This window comes from Ovis aries, chromosome 13 (genome assembly GCF_016772045.2).
Source record: "Ovis aries strain OAR_USU_Benz2616 breed Rambouillet chromosome 13, ARS-UI_Ramb_v3.0, whole genome shotgun sequence".
NCBI lineage: Eukaryota > Metazoa > Chordata > Mammalia > Artiodactyla > Bovidae > Ovis > Ovis aries.
In genome coordinates this window covers 63,082,617-63,100,498 of record NC_056066.1, presented here as the reverse complement: position 1 = coordinate 63,100,498, position 17,882 = coordinate 63,082,617, and the positions used below count along the sequence as shown (strand labels likewise).

Here is a 17,882-nt window from a genome sequence, read left to right as displayed (position 1 = left end):
TCTGAGTTACTGGCCAGGGAAGTCAGAGATGGTATTCCAGAATATCCTTTGACAAGCAGGGGCCATCAGTGTATGTCAGTTACTACTCCAGGTGTGGCCTGGGGAACACCTGTATCAGAATGACCCAAAGCCCGAAGTTTCCTGACCTTATTTCAAACCTGGCTCAAAGGAGAAATGATTCCTATCTTATACTCAACTGCTAGCCCATCACGTTTGCCAGGAAATCTAGGCTGGGGACAGAAGGGTATCTCTACCTGAGGTGTCATTCCAAGGGAGATGCTTGGGTCTGGCCCCAGAGGACGCAGCTGCTCTGCAAGAGTAGGAGCTGCCACACCTACGTTGTTAACAACATAATAAAATCCTTTCTGTCTGAACAGTGCACTGCAGTTTAAAAACACTTCCACAGCTGTGATCTAATTGTATCTTCCTTAAAAAGTATGAGACCAGCAGGACAGGGGCTGCTACTCACCCACTATACAGAGAAGGAGCTGACCCCCGAAGGGGACACTCCCAGTGTGAGGGGAACTGGGACGAGTGCTCAGGGCTCCTGGGCTCCTTCTGCTGTACCGAACTACCTCTCACAGGATGAACGAAAAACTCCAGGGGTACCGCTAGATATCAAGCAGAACTTTTTGAGTGAACTGGAGGAAACCAGCTCTCTTGGTCCAATACAAACTCACTCAGAGCATACGCCCTGCTATCCTGCCTTGTTTTGGAAGGAAAGTTTGCAGGGATGGGTGCCAGTGTATGCCTCACCTGCAAGTCACTTTGTGCCTTGAATATAGATATTGATATGGGTGGCTATAATGAATCCAATACACAACAAAAACAAATAGGAGAGGAGAAGGAAAAGGGGAGAGTCAGAGGAACTATTGTCTTCCAAGTCAGCTGGAAAGGCTACAGCAGGACTTGCCTACATCCTTTCTCAATGGCCACACGATAGTCAGCCATGTTCATCTTCACATTGTCATGCTTAACACTATTCTTTGAGAAAGATTTAAGGAGGATGAGAAAATAAAATTTCTGTCGTTTAAAAAACCACCACCAACAAAAAAGCTCAGTTCTTTATAACCTCAGGAATATCCCAGAGAGTACATGGGATTTACCTATTTATAGAAACAGACTTGTTTCAGGACTTAAAAGTTCGTCTTAAACCTGAAAAGTAACTGAAATCAAAGTTAAAGAAAAATTTCATTACATTTGAAAGGGCTGTTAGGATGTTTCTGTCATGTGCCTTTTAATTATTTTTTTCCTCATAGTGGTACAAAGCACCACCATGTCCCAGGGCAGGCAGGCAGGCCTGCCGGATCTATCCCCTCAATCCATGAAATAAGTAGCCTCTTTGTAAACAGACTGGATACTGCAGGACCCTGCCCTGCCTTTCTCTGGCTTCAGTGATGTGGGATTAGGTCAGTTAAATTCTCGAAATCACAGTTTCCTCATTGGCAAAGCTGGATTCCAACAACACCCACAACCCCTTGTGAGGATCACAAAGACCACAAACACACTGAGCTCTGTACATGGCGCCCAGGAAGCCCACTCAGGCAGGGGTGGTCACTGTCGCCATGCAGTTCCACAAGCTTCAGGGAGACTTCTCATAACTTAAACCAATATAATGAGCCAATATGTAAGAATATAATAATCGAGAAACAAACCTCTCGGGAACTGAATAAAAATTATAATTATCTAGTTCAAGAGAGGACTGTTGGCTCTTACTGCCCTGCACCTGAGAGGAAAGCAGTGGGCTTGGTCCCCCCAGCCCCGGCCCCCAGTGCTCTGACCTCCGTTGACTCTTCCTGCTCGTTTATGACGAGAAAGGCGTCCTCTGCAGCCTGCCGTTTGACGTCCGCTATTGTCTGCTCCATTCGAGCTCTCTCAGTTGCAATCACTTCAAAGGCTTTTTGCTCTGCCTCAGCAACAGCTTTCTGTACTTCTGACATGGCCTGAATTTTCACCTTATTCACAGCTTCTTCTGGAAGAAAGTGACAGTAAAATCAACTGGCCGAGAAATTTCTCCCCTCCTACTCCACATCATTTCAAAGAAGGGACAGAGGTGAAACATGATTTTTCTTCTAAAAATACTTATGACAATGGCATTCACTTTCATTCTTATCTTCACTTGTCTATTCACGTGATCATTTGTTGGGTCTGCAGACTCAATCACTTGTCGGCACTATGCAAGGTGCTGAGGCGACCTCGGTGACTAAGATGTAACATATTTTCACAACCGTGATCAAGTATAAGTGTGGCTGAGGGGACATGATACTTTTCATTATCAGGGACAAGAATTCCAAGGGGAAAGGTGACCAGGTCTGTAAGTGGCAGAGGAGGATCAGGAAAATGTGTCTTGGTTGAGATGGTTGGTGGAAAGGAATCTTCTAGTCTTGTATTTCACGCTAAGGAATTTGGCCCTTCTAAAGAAAATGTGAAACCCTAAAGGGATCTACGCACAATGAAAAGAGTGAGGGCAGAGACACCAACTGAGAGGCTGGTCAATAATCTGACTGATAAATAGAGATTCTGAATGTCGGTAGGAGCAAGTAACACAGAGGAGGGGGTGAGACAGAATGAGGCTGGTGCACCTAAGGGTCTGGAGGTGGAGGTAAAGGTGAAGAATGGAAGTGCTGTGCATTGAAACAGATAATGAGCAAAATGCTGGTGTGGAGGTAAGCAAGAAGGCTGAGGTGCATCTAGGTACAAATCACTAGGAGGCAGTTAGGTACAGAAGACTGAACTTAGTGGAGAAATGCTGCCTGAAGATATAGTTCTGGGAAGGTTGCTAGGTGCTCTGGGCTACAAAAACCCCAGCTGCTATTACCCCACTTGGATCCTAATCAGTTCTTCCCATCAGACCCTGCTTAGTTTCCACAGGATGTATACTCCAGGTGACATACAGTATGCACCTAAGCCTCAGTCCTAGGTCCCAATGTGAATGACGTTCCTTCTGAGTCCACAAGACTGGACAACCATGAAACCTAAGGACACTCCCTTACTGCCTGGTTCTTGCACATGGCCGAGGTTCAAAGGGGGTTCACACACAGGGTTCTAGGCTGCCAACCTAGAACTTTCCATCATATTGCTCCAGCCAAGAAGAGTTTTCACCCCAAATGTCAAGGGTGATGCTGATAACTATTTTCATTTCCCATAATTCTACTTTATGTCTTGGTAATATAATATATACCTCCCCACTGCCAACTGCAAAGATTTTTCTGAAGTGCTATGTAGTTTTCCAGATTAGTTTTAATGGTAAGATAATATTCTGTGGTGCCACACTGTAAATTCACATAATCATTCATTGACAGGTGGGCATTTCCTGGGCTGCCTTTCCTTTGCTCCAGTTCAGTTCAGTTGCTCAGCTGTGTCTGACTCTGTGACCCCATGGACTGCAGCACACCAGGCTTCCCTGTCCATCACCAACTCCTCCAGCCTACTCAAATTCATGTCCATTGCGTCAGTGATACCATCCAACCATCTTATCTGCTGTGGTCCCCTTCTCCTCTTGCCTTCAATCTTTCCCAACATCAGGGTCTTTTTCAATGAGTCAGTTTTTTGCATCAGGTGACCAAAGTATTGGAGTTTCAGCTTCAGCATCAGTCCTTTCAATGAATATTCAGGACTGATTTCCTTTAGGATGGACTGGTTGGATCTCCTTGCAGTCCAAGGGACTCTCAAGAGTCTTCAACACCACAGCTCAAAAGCATCAATTCTTCGGTGCTCAGCTTTCTTTATAGTCCAACTCTCATATCCATATGTGACTACTGGAAAAACCATAGCTTTGACTAGACAGACCTTTGTCAGAAAAGTAATGTCTCTGCTTTTTAATATGCTATCTAGGTTGGTCACAGCTTTTCTTCCAAGGAACAAGCGTTTTTTTAATTTCATGGCTGTAGTCACCATCTGCAGTGATTTTGGAGACCAAAAAAGTCTCTCACTGTTTCTGTTGTTTCCCCATCTATTTGCATTGAAGTGATGGGATCAGATGCCCTGATATTTGTTTTCTGAATGTTGAGTTTTAAGCCAACTTTTTCAATCTCCTCTTTCAACTTTCATCAAGTTCTCCTTCACTTTCATTAAGTTCTCCTTTGCTTTCTGCCATAAGGGTGGTGTCATCTGCATATCCGAGATTATTGATATTTCTCCCAGCAATCTTGATTCCAGCTTGTGCTTCATTCAGCCCAGCATTTCACATGATGTACTCTACATATAAGTTAAATAGGCAGGGTGACCATATACAGCCTTGACATACTCCTTTTCCTATTTGGAACCAGTCTGTTGTTCCATATCCAGTTCTAACTGTTGCTTCTTGACCTGCATACAGATTTCACAGGAGGCAGGTCAGGTGGTCTGGTATTTCCATCTCTTTAAGAATTTTCCACAGTTTGTTGTGATCCACACAGTCAAAGGCTTTGGTGTAGTCCTTTTTTATATCACTGCTTCTTTAACAATTTGTGTCTAAATCGGGATCATTCCTTATAATCATGGATTGTAAGGAGTCATTCCAAATCGTTCAGTTCAGTCGATCAGTCGTGTCCAACTCTTTGCAACCCCATGAATTGCAGCATGCCAGGCCTCCCTGTCCATGACCAACTCCCGGAGTTCACTCAGACTCACGTCAATCGAGTCTGTGATGCCATCCAGCCATCTCATCCTGGGTCGTCCCCTTCTCCTCCTGCCCCCAATCCCTCCCAGCATCAGAGTCTTTTCCAATGAGTCAACTCTTCACATGAGGTGGCCAAAGTACTGGAGCTTCAGCTTTAGCATCATTCCTTCCAAAGAAATCCCAGGGCTGATCTCCTTCAGAATGGACTGGCTGGATCTCCTTGCAGTCCAAGGGACTCTCAAGAGTCTTCTCCAACACCACACTTCAAAAGCACCAATTCTTCGGCGCTCAGCCTTCTTCACAGTCCAACTCTCACATCCATACATGACCACAGGAAAAACCATAGCCTTGACTAGACGGACCTCAGTCAGCAAAGTAATGTCTCTGCTTTTGAATATGTTATCTAGGTTGGTCACAACTTTTCTTCCAAGGAGTAAGCGTCGTTTAATTTCATGGCTGCAGTCACCATCTGCAGTGATTTTGGAGCCCCCCAAAATAAAGTCTGACACTGTTTCCACTGTTCCCCCATCTATTTCCCATGAAGTGATGGGACCAGATGCCATGATCTTCGTTTTCTGAATGTTGAGCTTTAAGCCAACTTTTTCACTCTCCTCCTTCACTTTCATCAAGAGACTATTTAGCTCCTCTTCACTTTCTGCAATAAGGGTGGTGTCATCTGCATATCTGAGGTTATTGATATTTCTCTTGGCAATCTTGATTCCAGCTTGTGTTTCTTCCAGTCCAGCATTTCTCATGATGTACTCTGCATATAAGTTAAATAAGCAGGGTGACAATATACATCCTTGACGTACTCCTGTTCCTATTTGGAACCAGTCTGCTGTTCCATGTCTAGTTTCCGCCCCCCCCTCCATGTCTAGCTCTAACTGTTGCTTCCTGACCTAAATACAGGTTTCTCAAGAGATAGGTCAAATGGTCTGGTATTCGCATCTCTTTCACAATTTCCCAGTTTATTGTGATCCACACAGTCAAAGGCTTTGGCATAGTCAATAAAGCAGAAATAGATGTTTTTCTGGAACTCTCTTGCTTTTTCCATGATCCAGCAGATGTTGGTAATTTGATCTCTGGTTCCTCTGCCTTTTCTAAAACCAGCTTGAACATCAGGAAGTTCACGGTTCATGTATTGCTGAAGCCTGGCTTGGAGAATTTTGAGCATGACTCCACTACTGTTATTTTAAAATTTATTTATTTATCTCTGGCTGCACTCGGTCCTTGCTGCTGTGCATGGGCTTTCTCCAGTTGTGGTGGGTGGGCTTTTGACTGCAGCGACTTCTCTTGTTGTGGAGCATGGGCTCAGGGGTGTGTGGGCTCAGTAGTCGCCATCTGCAGACTTAGCTGCTCCCACCACATGTGGAACCTTCCTAGACCAGGGATCAAACCCACATCTCTTGGATTGGTAGGCAGCTTCTCAACTGCTAACCCACTAAGTAAGTCTACTTTTTACTCTAATTTTTAAATTCGTTTTAATTCTTTTGGCTGTGCCATGTGGCATGTGCAATCTTAGTTCCCCAACCAGGGATCAAACCTGTTCTCCCTGCACTGGAAGCTCGGAGTCTTAACCCTGGACCACCAGGAAGTCCCTGGATCACTCTCTTCTAAAAGCATGCAAATGAGAAATGATTTCAAAATACCCATGTGTTCACAGGTGGTAATACTTAATAATTCATTATTATTATTCATTATTTTTAATCTTATTAACCCATTAATAATTATTTAGTGAAATTAACAGGGTCCTCTAAAATTTTGTCAATAATTAGGTGTTAAAGACTTTGGGGGCTAATTGGTCAGGGTTGCATCATCTTGTACTTTCCTGTCAGTGAAAATAAACATTTTGCAATAGGGTTATCCGTATTTCTCATAACATGACGTGTCTGTCTATTTGTTTATATTATGGTCTTGACATTAAGTGGGTATTAATCTTTTTGTAGAAATAAATTTTTTCTTAGGGAGAAACCCCAAAACTATTAATTCTACTGAGAAAGGGAGGCAAGAAGGAAAAAAAGACTAGTATTTGGATAAGGTAATATGAGGTTAGCATAATCCGTATAACAAGCAGTTCCTACCCTCCCTTATTCTTGTAGAAAATGACACCTAGCAAGAACAGCCTTGATGAAGCTAGAGACAGTGAAGGTGAAAGGAAGAGTAGACTGAACCAAATGTGGGAATGTGAGAATACAGTGATGAGGACAGGCAGAAACGAATTAAGCTATACTTCCAGAAACAGGGCATATAAATAGGGAAGAGTCGGTTACTTAATGCCTCCCAGTAGAAGCAGGTGAAAAGGACTTGGATGGACTGTACAGAGCCACTACAAATTCTCAACCAGCAAGGAACACAACAGGCAGTCCAGAAGGAGGGACAGCTAAAGGGGAAGAAGCAGGGACTTAGAGATTTTTGAAGAGGAAGTTATGAGAAGATCACCTTTTCACAAATATGTACTCTACACTCAAATCAGTGAGTACATGTGACCCCTAAGCAGACAGACATACCAGTCTTTTTCCAAAACTCCACAGGTACATATCCTGTTCCCGGCCTACTGTTGAATTCCCGCTGAGAATCTACAGAGAGAGAGAGAAACAGCATAGCGCAGAACTGTCTATAATTGGCATGTTTTACTTTTGTGGAAAACTCTCATTCACCACTTAGAAAGATTCAAACATACACATTCATTTACTGGAAAAAATATCGTGACAAGGAATAAAATCAGATTATAATAGTACGCTTAATTTTTAGATGCTCTCTTGCTAATCACTGGAGAAAAGCAAATCAAAACCATGAGATGTCACCTCATACCTATCAGAATGGCTATCATCAAAAAGACTACAATAACAAATGCTGGCGAAGGTGTGGGGAAAAGGGAGCCCCTGTACACTGTTGGGGGAATGTAAATCGGTACAGACGTTATAGGAAACAGTATGGCAGTTCCTCAAAAACTAAAAACTACCATATGATCCAGCTACTCCATGCCTGGGTGCATGTCTGAAGAAAATGAATACAGTAATTAAAAAAGATAAAAGCACCCCAATGTTCACAGCAGCATTATTTGCGATAGCCAAGATATGGAAGCAACCTGTGTCCATCAACATATGGATGGATAAAGATGTGGTATCTTCATGGTATTTCCAGAAGTCAAAATTTTCAGCTCATTTACTAAGAAAACTAGAGTTTCAGAGGTTATTAATCAAAGGTCAGACAGAGAATGCAAGTATTTAGATCAGAAGTGAGGGACAGGAAGAACTGTGGTTCTGTAAGAGGATGCTCTAGCAGGAGAAACAGAATGAAGCACTTGAGAAAGCCAGTGCGGCAACCGTGAAAAAACGGTGGATTGAGGCACAGGGCACATGACTGGCCCCTGTGCTGCTGCTCTTTTAGTATTTCTATGTGTTTAGAAAACTTCAAAACAAAAAGCTGAGAAAAAAATTATCTTTAAGTATAGGCATACAACATTTCTTAGGAACACTAATTTGCTAATAAGTGAGCCCAGGAATGGAGGAGGTAAAAAGTGGGATAGGGAAGATTTTCACAATCTATATGTTTCTGTACTGCTTGACATTTTTGCAATGCAGTTTATTTTTTAAAATTCCATTAAAAAAAAAAAAGAAATGAAATATCCAAGAAAACGAAGGGGATCTAATTTTACCAGATATTAAAACACATTCTGAAGCTATAATAATTAAGTTTGACATTACAGGGAAGCTATCCTAATCGCCAAGCATGTATGCTGGTTCTGGAATAAACTTAATAAGCTGTAGGACTACTTATGCCAAGTTTCTAACTTATTTAAGCCTCAGTTTTGCCATCTATAGATGAATCTAATGGTAGTTCCTATCATCTCCATAGGCAGGCTTGAAAACCCATGTAAAAGGCTTATTAGCACTGGCAGGAACACAGTAAGAGTCCATACAGCTATTATTACCAGAAGTGATAACTAATATAGTCAGAAAGACTATAATACTTAAGACTATAATATTTAAGTATGAACAAAATTAGCATATGATAGTTATTTCATTCTAACAGGTAAAGGATGGGTATCAATTGATGGTAGGAAAATTTAAACTATTTGGAGAATTTAAAGTTGGATAGCTAATATGCAAACACATAAAACTTGAATATAGATGAAATTTATTGTGCTCTGGGAAGGGATCAAGGTCAAGGAAAAACTACAAATAAAATGTTAGATTTGACCCCATATCAACTATCTCATCCATTAAAACAAAACAAGATCAAGTGAACAAATACACTTGTATCCATAACTCATTAATTTACAGCTAAGGGTATCCTGAAGGAAAAATTCCCACCTATAAAGATTTTATATATCACTTCCCATAAAACAAAAAATAAGCAAAAAACCTTAAGTTCAACAATAAGAATGGCTTAAAAAAATAATAGTATATTTACATGGTGGAATACTGTAGTAGTAATTAAAATGTTGTTTATAAAATCTTCAATATGAGAAACATGTTTAATACACAGTTATGTTTTCAAAGAAATCAACAGAAAGTTGTAATACAGAATTCTCAGATACATTCCAAAGCTCTTCAGTGTGGGATGATGAACTAGTAAATTCTTTATATGTTTCTGTGTTTTCTAAAATGAGCTATACAGTTTGACTGTTAAAAAAAAAAACCAACCATAAACAACTTCATGAGGTCGCCCCAAACAAAAAGAAATGGTTCTCTACTGTGGGAGACCAGGTCCCATCTCAGACAAATTAACTCAGAACCTCTGGAGCTGGGGCCATGGCACATTTTCCAAAGGTCCTTAGATGGGTTCTGAGGGGCATCCAGGATTAATGACTAAAGAAAAGTGCCTGGCTTAGAACCCACTGTTCACAGTTAAGGTCTCCCAAACCACACTAGGAGCATCACCTCTCTGTAGGTCATATATGTACACATATATATACTTTCTGCTGTAACAATGGTAAAGTCCTTTTCAGCTGATTCTTTAAATATTGGTACACCTTGATCTTTCAGTTGCAGGCATTATTAATTGATTAGGCTTTTCAGTGGGAAAGAATTTCATTCTTTTTTCAGCCCACCAGACATAATAAAAATTTCCTTCTTCCCCTCCCCCAAATAAATATACTCAAATTCTGTTACATCAATAATTACAAATGAATTTGTAATTATTTCAAATTCAATCTCAAACTCTATTCCTGTGGTGTCAATACATTATAAATTCCCTTTTCTTAAAGAAATCTCCAGCCAGCTTCTGGTTCCTGTGTTAGGGCACATCCTACCCAAATGTGGTAGATACTACAATGAAGGCAGATGGGAGGCGATTTTTTCCCCCTAAATTGTGGGTTATTAATCTTAACAACTGTCTTGTTAGAATTCTAGGTGAAACAGCCTGATCACAGGTGGCCCCTCATCTAGCCATGCCTTTGGACAGGGCACTTTTTTAGCCACTAGGTGAATGCAAGGGAACATTTTTGGAGGAATAGTTTCAGGTGGTATCCTGGATATATCCTGGATTGAGAGCTCAACAATTTTCATCTCTATTGCTTCAGGATGGGAAGAGGCAGGAAGGGACGACCCAGCTTAGTACAGCAAAACGACTTGTTTTTTTGTCCAGGCAGAGGTTGATAAACGGTATTTTTCTAGACAGGGAGTGGGGAAAAGTGGAGGGAAGCTGAGGTGAATATTTTGAGGGCTACTATAAGAAATGAATGAATGTGATGTACATGAGATGTCCCAAATACATTCAGCCAGGCTTAATTTAACATTCAAACACTCTCTGAACATCACCCCATACTTATATACAGTAGAGAGTTGAAAACAGAACAAAACGGCAAACATTCTCATTCTATGTGGGGAAGACACCATTTCTTGAACATATCAGATACTGACCAAGTTCTTGACATACTTTGTCATTTACTATTCATAATTCCCAAGGTCTTTATAATTCCACAATCAAGTACCATCTTCCTTTCAAAGAAAAATATAAAAAGCCTCAAATATTAAAAAAAACAAGAACAAAAGATATATAAAAGCCTCCCTTGCCAACTAAAGAGACCCTCCCCTTACCATTGCTGAGAGAATCTGCACTCCCAGGACTGTGCTGCCTGGAGACCAACTCACTCCCTGTTTTCCTCATCTCTGTGTTTTCGTTGAATCGTCTTTTCCAGTAGTTGAGTTCTTCACGGTCTGATTCTTGACAGCGCCGAAGGACTGCCATGGAGCGCCTTGTTTTCTCTACCATTTCCATAATGCAGTTGAGGGCCTGAGCCAGGCAGGAGGTCAGGCGGAGCCCCAGAAGAAGGACATTCAGACAATCAACAGTGAACATCGAGAAGAGGTAAACAAAATACACAGAGTAAAGGCTTAAGAATCTTACAGATTTAGCAACAGAGTTTACATTTGAAAGCCTATCTTACGGCTTCTCTTTAAATATATACACATACTTTTCTTTTTCTTAAGATTTCAAACTAGTATTTTTTGGATTCTTCACAGTTGAAGCAGCCAGTCTCATAATGTGATTCTTCAGAGTATGGTGAAAGCACAGTATAATCTTTGTCCAGAGCAGGTTTATGTAAGAATGCAATCAGAGAAATTATGTTCAGAGACAACACCACTCAGAAAGGAAAAGCTACTGTATGTATATTTTAAGGAGCTATGACATCCTCTCTTCACTTTTAAGTCAGAGGGGAAACTCTCTTTTCCAGTGGGGCAGAGAACTGAACTTTACATTCTGTGCCAGTGTACTAATTCTCATTTGTATTTAGAGAAGCTCCATTTATTATACCAGGCCCTGTGACAAGCACCTTGTATATCATTCTAACTCCCCCTGTAAATTCAAATATAGCATGTTTTTTTAATATATAAAAATTAAGCCTAAAAATGGTAATGGGCAAGTTCCTTCCCCATTTTTAGACTTAATTTTTCTATTTTCCTACCATTGCAAAGGCAGGATGTGACAAAGCTGGGACCTAAAACTCATAAACCTATGTTTTTAACCATTATATGACAGCGTTTCACTTGGTTATGACCTAAAATGAAAACCCACCACAAAGATTTGGGACTTACTCTTCACACTCTAGCTTGGGGAGTAGGAGATAAATCAGCTATCACTGCAAAGACACTGCAGCTCTGGTTAAGTTCACTTCAAGCATACACACTCTTACTCTCAGTAATATTTAGGATGAAAAGTAGTAAGTAGTTAGGAAAATTATACACTGTAAAATTCTTACATGATCAAGATGTTTCCATTCATCAGCCCATTCCCTTTCTGTCAAACGGTGGTCTACCAACTCATCTTGATAGCCTCCATTTAGACCTATTAGAAGTTAAATTAGAAGATAAAGGGAAGAATATAGTAAACAGAATTCTACCAAGTAAATGCACATTCATTCATACTAGCTATGAGCACATTGTTAACGCCAATGATTCATAATGACTTAAAACCGCAAAATGACATAAAACCAACAAGAAATCACTACTCAGAATGTACTAAAAACTCCTACAAATCAATTATGAAGGACAAGTAGGCAAAAAGAAAAATAGGTGAAAGAAATAGATGGTTACGTCCCAGACAAAAAAAGCAGAGATGATTTATAAACATATGAAAAGATATTCAAACTTATAAGTAGTCACATGGTGTAAATAAAATGTTCACGAAGATAATTTGATATCTCTATTGGAAAAAATTAAATTGTCATTCATACTAAGTATTGGCAAGGTTGTGGCACAATACAGAGACTTAATCACTATAAAAAGAGTTGGTGCTGTACAAGCACTTGTAAACAATTCAGTATTCCCAAAGTATTATTTGTTGCATGGTTTTGCAAGAATGCAATGACTGTGAATCAAGGGTATACTGAATTATCCACTATTTTGAAAAATCATGTCATATATGTCACCACTACTCCTGGTATCTGAATCATCAATGTAACACAACTGTGTGCATGCTAAGTCACTTTAGCTGTGCCCAACTCTTTGTGACCTGTCATCAGTCTGAATTTACAGGCGTTGTGTTCGTAGTGAATCTGTATTTGTGCAACCATCTGCTTACATATCTTTTTGTGTAGTCATGCCTGAGCACTAACATATTATAAAACACGGTTGCATATTAATATCCTACTTAATATTGACCCTGAAATTACGGCACTAAGGCAGGCTATGCAATAGTAGTGGTGCAGTTGTGTCTGACTCTTGCTACCCCATGGACTGTAGCGTGGCTAGGCGCCTCTGACCACAGGATAGTATCCATAAATTTTATTTTAGGAGAATAAATTAGGGGAGTGTTACAGTTTATTTGTTTAAAAATGAGGGGTGGGAAATGATTAGGTAAGAACTATTTTATTATGGCATATGCTTTCAAAAGAGGACTGGGGAAAATTACAGAATCTATATCCAGATTGGAAGGCAAATGGTTGATTGGAAAACACAACCATCAAGGTAGTGGATTAAAGATCTTTCGAGCACAACACTTCAAGATGAAAAAAAACCTCTTTCTAAAACTGGTAGAAATACAAGGAAAACCTGAGCAAAATGCAGTTATAGCTAGTTTGTGGCATTCTTCTCTCTAACGGATTCGACTGGCAAAAAAACTTGTATGAATATGGAAGAAATCAATAGGAAGTTTCATTTTTAACATAAAATGAAACATACAGAACAGCTGCTAAGGGAGGCATCATAGCATACTGGGAATATAGCCAAGCTCTCAGCATCAGACAACTGGGGTCAGAATCTTGTTTTTGCCACTTTCTAGCTATGTGATTCTGGCCACAGTTCTATTTTCATGTATAAAAAGATGTAAACTCCATGGAGCCCCATGTGTGAGGATTAAATGAGACAACCGACATATACCACAATCTAAGCACTTAAGACTCAGTAAATGTTGGCGGATGAGAACATCACTGCTGTCACGGGCCTCACCATTCAGCTACCACTGCATGAAGCCAGAGCCCTACTGTGGTTCAAGGCTCTGAAAGATGACAGTGAATCTAAGTCAGAAGGGGGACAGGGAAATGTTTTGCAACTTTTTACTCCACAGGGCAACCCACAAATGGAAATGTATGGGCAATCCTGGAAGCTAGTAGCCCTCTGGTTCTCTGCTCTGACACACCTCAGTAGAACAACTGCAAGAACCGTCTGCAGTAAAGTTACATGAGTGCATGACAAAGAGCTTTGTTCAAAACTGATCTCACTCTGCATCTTCCGAGTCTCTCATAAATGTTATCATACTTTCATAATTGAAAAAAAATTAATAAAAAAAAAACTGATCTCAGGCGAGGTTTGCTAGGGGACTTTTTGTTTTTTCTTACATTTAATGGTTGCTGAGGACGCATATGCCAGGCATTCCTGGCACATGACAATGACCCAGCACAGGGGGTGGTTTTCTTTCCGTTTTAGAAATGAGCAAGCTGAGGCACAGAAAGCCTACACAACTTGCATCAGATCACACAGCTAGTTATAATGCAGAATCAAGATTTAATTTCCGGTATGCCCCACCTCTGACCTAAATGTCTCTGCACCTTTTACCATGTTTTACGTCTTTGTTGCTTAACTTCTAAAACATTTCACTCTGAAATAAACTCAGACTTATAGAAATGTTGCAAGAATAAAGAATTCTCATATACCCTTCACCCAGATTTCCTAAATGTGAGTAAGTTTATCTCACTTTGCCATTCTCCATTTCTTTTCTGAACTATATCAGAATAAATAATACCTTTATTTTTAAATGCTTTTCACTGCATATCTCCTAAAATATGTTTAGCCCACTTCCACCCTATAATGATAATAGAAACAAAGTATGAATTGAGATCAATTTCAAATGAGAATACTATAATTCTAACATTCTTTTCATGTATGATATTGTTTTATCAGTGGGAAAAAAGCAATGATGACAGTATTTTGCTTTATCACTAAGAAGGAAAGAAAACCACGAATTCAATCTGAATTTAAATCATTCCTGTGCTGCTTATGCCACTTACTAAGATTGTGGTGTCTATCACGAACTTCTCGATGTTCTATCATCTTGCTGGGCTCACGATATAGGTGGGAAGTTGCGATATCTTCTAAGGTGTAGTGCTGAAGAGGCGGAGGAGTAGGATGGAACTGGCCCCCAGGATTCATGAGGGGCACAGTGAGGGCAGGACTGTGCCGGGGAGCAGGGCTAATGGTACACACTCTCTTGGTAGGAGGCTCAGGAGCAACTGCGTCTCTTTCAAAACTGCTTTCTTCCCGCCTGTAGAAGAATGGGCAAGTACATGTCTGAACCTGTCAGCAAGTGTTGGTGCAAACACTTCCCGGGCAGCTACTGTGGGCTATGTATTGTGCATTTTCACAAACAGGAAGATGTTAAGAAACAGTCTGAGATGAAGCATGAACTGAAATGTCTTCAGGGGCTAGGCAGATGAAGGCAACCACTGATTTATCCTAGCATAAGGGAGAGGTCAGACCCATCCACACCAAGCAGAAACGTCTCAACCTAATGAAGCAAAGGAGAAATTAAGGAGATAACAGTTTCTTACTTGACAGGACTATCAAAGATTATGGGTTCAACCATGTGTAGAAATGCTGTTCAATGTCAAATTTGCTACTGTGGAGGTCAGTATTGGAAAGAGACAATTCTCCACACAGGAGGAAAAAGGCTCACATAATTAATATACTTGTGATTTGGTAGGATTTTTAGTCATTTTCTTCAATTGTAGCAAATTTTCCACTGTTATTAAAATGTTGCTTCCTGAACAAACAATAGAAAATAGTGTTAGATACTCATACATGAATTTCCAGGATAAATTAATATAATTTCAATTTTCAAAGTAAAGTGATTACATGTTTATAAGACTTCACATCAGAAAAAAATGCCTTAAACAGATTATATTTTCTATGGTTTTGGAGCAGTGGACCCACAGAATACTTGAGAGCAGAATTTATCATCAGGGGTGTACAGAATCATTTGAAGAGTTGAAAAGCATTCTGCTGCCTGATGCTGTGACAAAGCAAAACTAGCCTTAGAAATTCTGAGTCTATACCTATATATAACCACAGTCATCCAGTTCTTTTTCTTTCACAAGAAAGGGAAAGCTCAGAGCTGTTCCAGAAAATCAAGGACAAAGCAGCTCTTCTCGGCTCACCTCTCTGGACTGGGCCTTTTTCCATTTCCATGCACTTCCATGAGCAGCTCAGAAGAGTCAGCAGGGGATGCAATACTTGTGTTGAGCAGAAGGTGTTCGTGCTGAGCCAGGTACTGGGATGGGGTCTGCTTGGCGGCCCGAGCGCAGTGCAGCAGTTCTCGCTGCAGCAGAGGCAGGTTGGCCTTGAAAAGAAGAGGCAGGGGCTGGAAGGTAGTTTTCCCAGTGTTGGGCCCTACACACAGGGCTCAGCACCTCCAAAGGCTTTCACAAACAGGGTGACACAAAACAAAAGCCCTTTTCTCCTTGTCAGTCCAATTTTCATATGACATCCATTATACTGAGCTTAAATTTTAACTTGTCTACTGTCCCCACAAGATCTAAATCCCTTTAAGCAAGAAACTGTGCTTTATTTACCTTTCTGGCCCCAGTACAGAGTCAAAGCTCAATAAAGGTTTGTTGAACATAATAGTTGCAAAACTTAAACATTTTTGAAGACTTTGACCAGTTAGAGAATTAGTAATGTCTACACGGGAGTAGGAGGCACTCACTCTTTCCTTTCTCATTTTAAGTCCTGGTTCCTACAATGCAGGAGACCCAGGTTCGATGCCTGGGTCGGGAAGATCTCCTGGAGAAGGAAATGGCAACCCACTCCAGTACTCTTGCCTGGAAAATCCCATGGACCAAGGAGCCTGGTAGGCTACAGTCCATGGGGTTGCAAAGAGTCAGACACGACTTAGCGACTTCACTTCACTCTCTTTTCTGAATCCTAGGACATTCTGATAGCACAAAAACCTTGCCTTCCCATTCTTGCTTAGAGCTGCCAGGGAATTCTGGAAACAGCGATTATTCTGGCTTAGTCGGAACATGGGGTCTTGAAAAAAGTAACAGGAGTGATAGGAACGGGGCAACAAGCCTTAGACTAGTTTAGTATCTGAGTATACACAGGTATCCCACGGGCAGAATCTATTTCTTACTGTGGTGCTCCATTGAGCACATACCTTATTTTGTAAAAGGATAATTATTTATATACTGATTATTTTTCCTTCTCCTCAAACTTAAATCTCTAACGAGACAAATCATACAAAAACCACTGTGCACCTTTAAACTTCACTGTAAGTCCTTCATATTTAAAATGTACTTTCCCCATATTTATTTTCTTAAAAAATAATTATATTTTCCCTCAAATTTGAAAACAACTCAGACTGAGCTCATAATAAGTCTTTATCCCAAGGGTAACAGATGAGCAAGTGAAAGGAGAGTTTAATATATGCAAGTACTCATCCCTTTACCAACAGTTAATTTAGCAAGCACCATAATTAGTGACTGTTTTAAAGCAGAAATAAATTGACAAAAACCCAAATGCTAGCCAAAAAGCTGCCAGAACAACCTACCTCATGCTGTTTTCCAAAATAACAAGAGTTAGGAATAGAGAATTTGATGATATAAAACACTTTTAAAGTTTTCTATTTTATAACTTCAATCTTGTAGCAACTGTAAAAACTTAATTGGAAAATATACAATGTTAGATCTCTATGCCTGTGACATGTGCCCTTTGATGAATTTTTAAAAATGCTAATTGTTTCCTATTAACACAAATTTCCCAAATCTCTCTGATTCTGGAGTCTTGGGGGAAATAATTATCTACTGGCTCTGATATACAGAAAAGAGACCAAGATAGAACTCACACAGCTGCTTCAAGGCTGAAAAAGGCATCCCAGACGGCTCTGAGAGGCCAAGGCGTCAATGCCATCAGAACAGAGCCCAACACAGGCTGTGCGTGGAGACCTGTGCATTTCCTTGCGTGTCTCTAATGCTCTCATTTAAAAAACCCCAAACCCCAGAGTCAGTACTTCAGTAGTTGACTCAACCTTTTGATGTTATTACATTTTCTTAGGAAATAAACAAGGTACAGGGGCATATTTATTTTGTCGAGACAAAAACTGATATTATGTGAGTACTCACATTGTGATAAAGGAGAGAAATTACATTTCCACAAATATTGTATTGACAAAAGTCAAAATATAAAAAATTTGAGTTCAGTTTTTTTTGGGGGGGGGGGTAATAGTCTACTATTAACAAAAAGAATGAAATTCATTTGCTAGGGATGGACTAAGGATAACATTTTTAGCTTATTTGGAGTTGAAAGTAAGTATTTCCTATCATCAAATCGATCCCAATGTTCAT

The 17,882-nt window shown here is 40.2% G+C and overlaps 1 protein-coding gene across 6 annotated transcripts in view; it reads right to left on the bottom strand.

Annotated features, from left to right (window-relative positions):
* CBFA2T2 (CBFA2/RUNX1 partner transcriptional co-repressor 2) overlaps positions 1–17,882 on the bottom strand; it is a 137,001-nt gene that overhangs the window by 6,412 nt on the left and 112,707 nt on the right. For 3 of the 6 annotated variants that reach the window (XM_027977087.3, XM_060397711.1, XM_042230321.2), the window contains exons 5-10: positions 15,699–15,880; positions 14,553–14,806; positions 11,808–11,893; positions 10,645–10,840; positions 7,108–7,176; positions 1,782–1,972 (exon numbers count right to left, since the gene is read on the bottom strand). In XM_027977087.3, coding sequence (XP_027832888.1) covers positions 1,782–1,972; positions 7,108–7,176; positions 10,645–10,840; positions 11,808–11,893; positions 14,553–14,806; positions 15,699–15,880 — 978 coding nt within the window. The remainder of the gene's footprint in view (positions 1–1,781; positions 1,973–7,107; positions 7,177–10,644; positions 10,841–11,807; positions 11,894–14,552; positions 14,807–15,698; positions 15,881–17,882) is intronic. The other 3 variants (XM_027977089.3, XM_060397712.1, XM_042230322.2) reach the window with 2 other exon arrangements.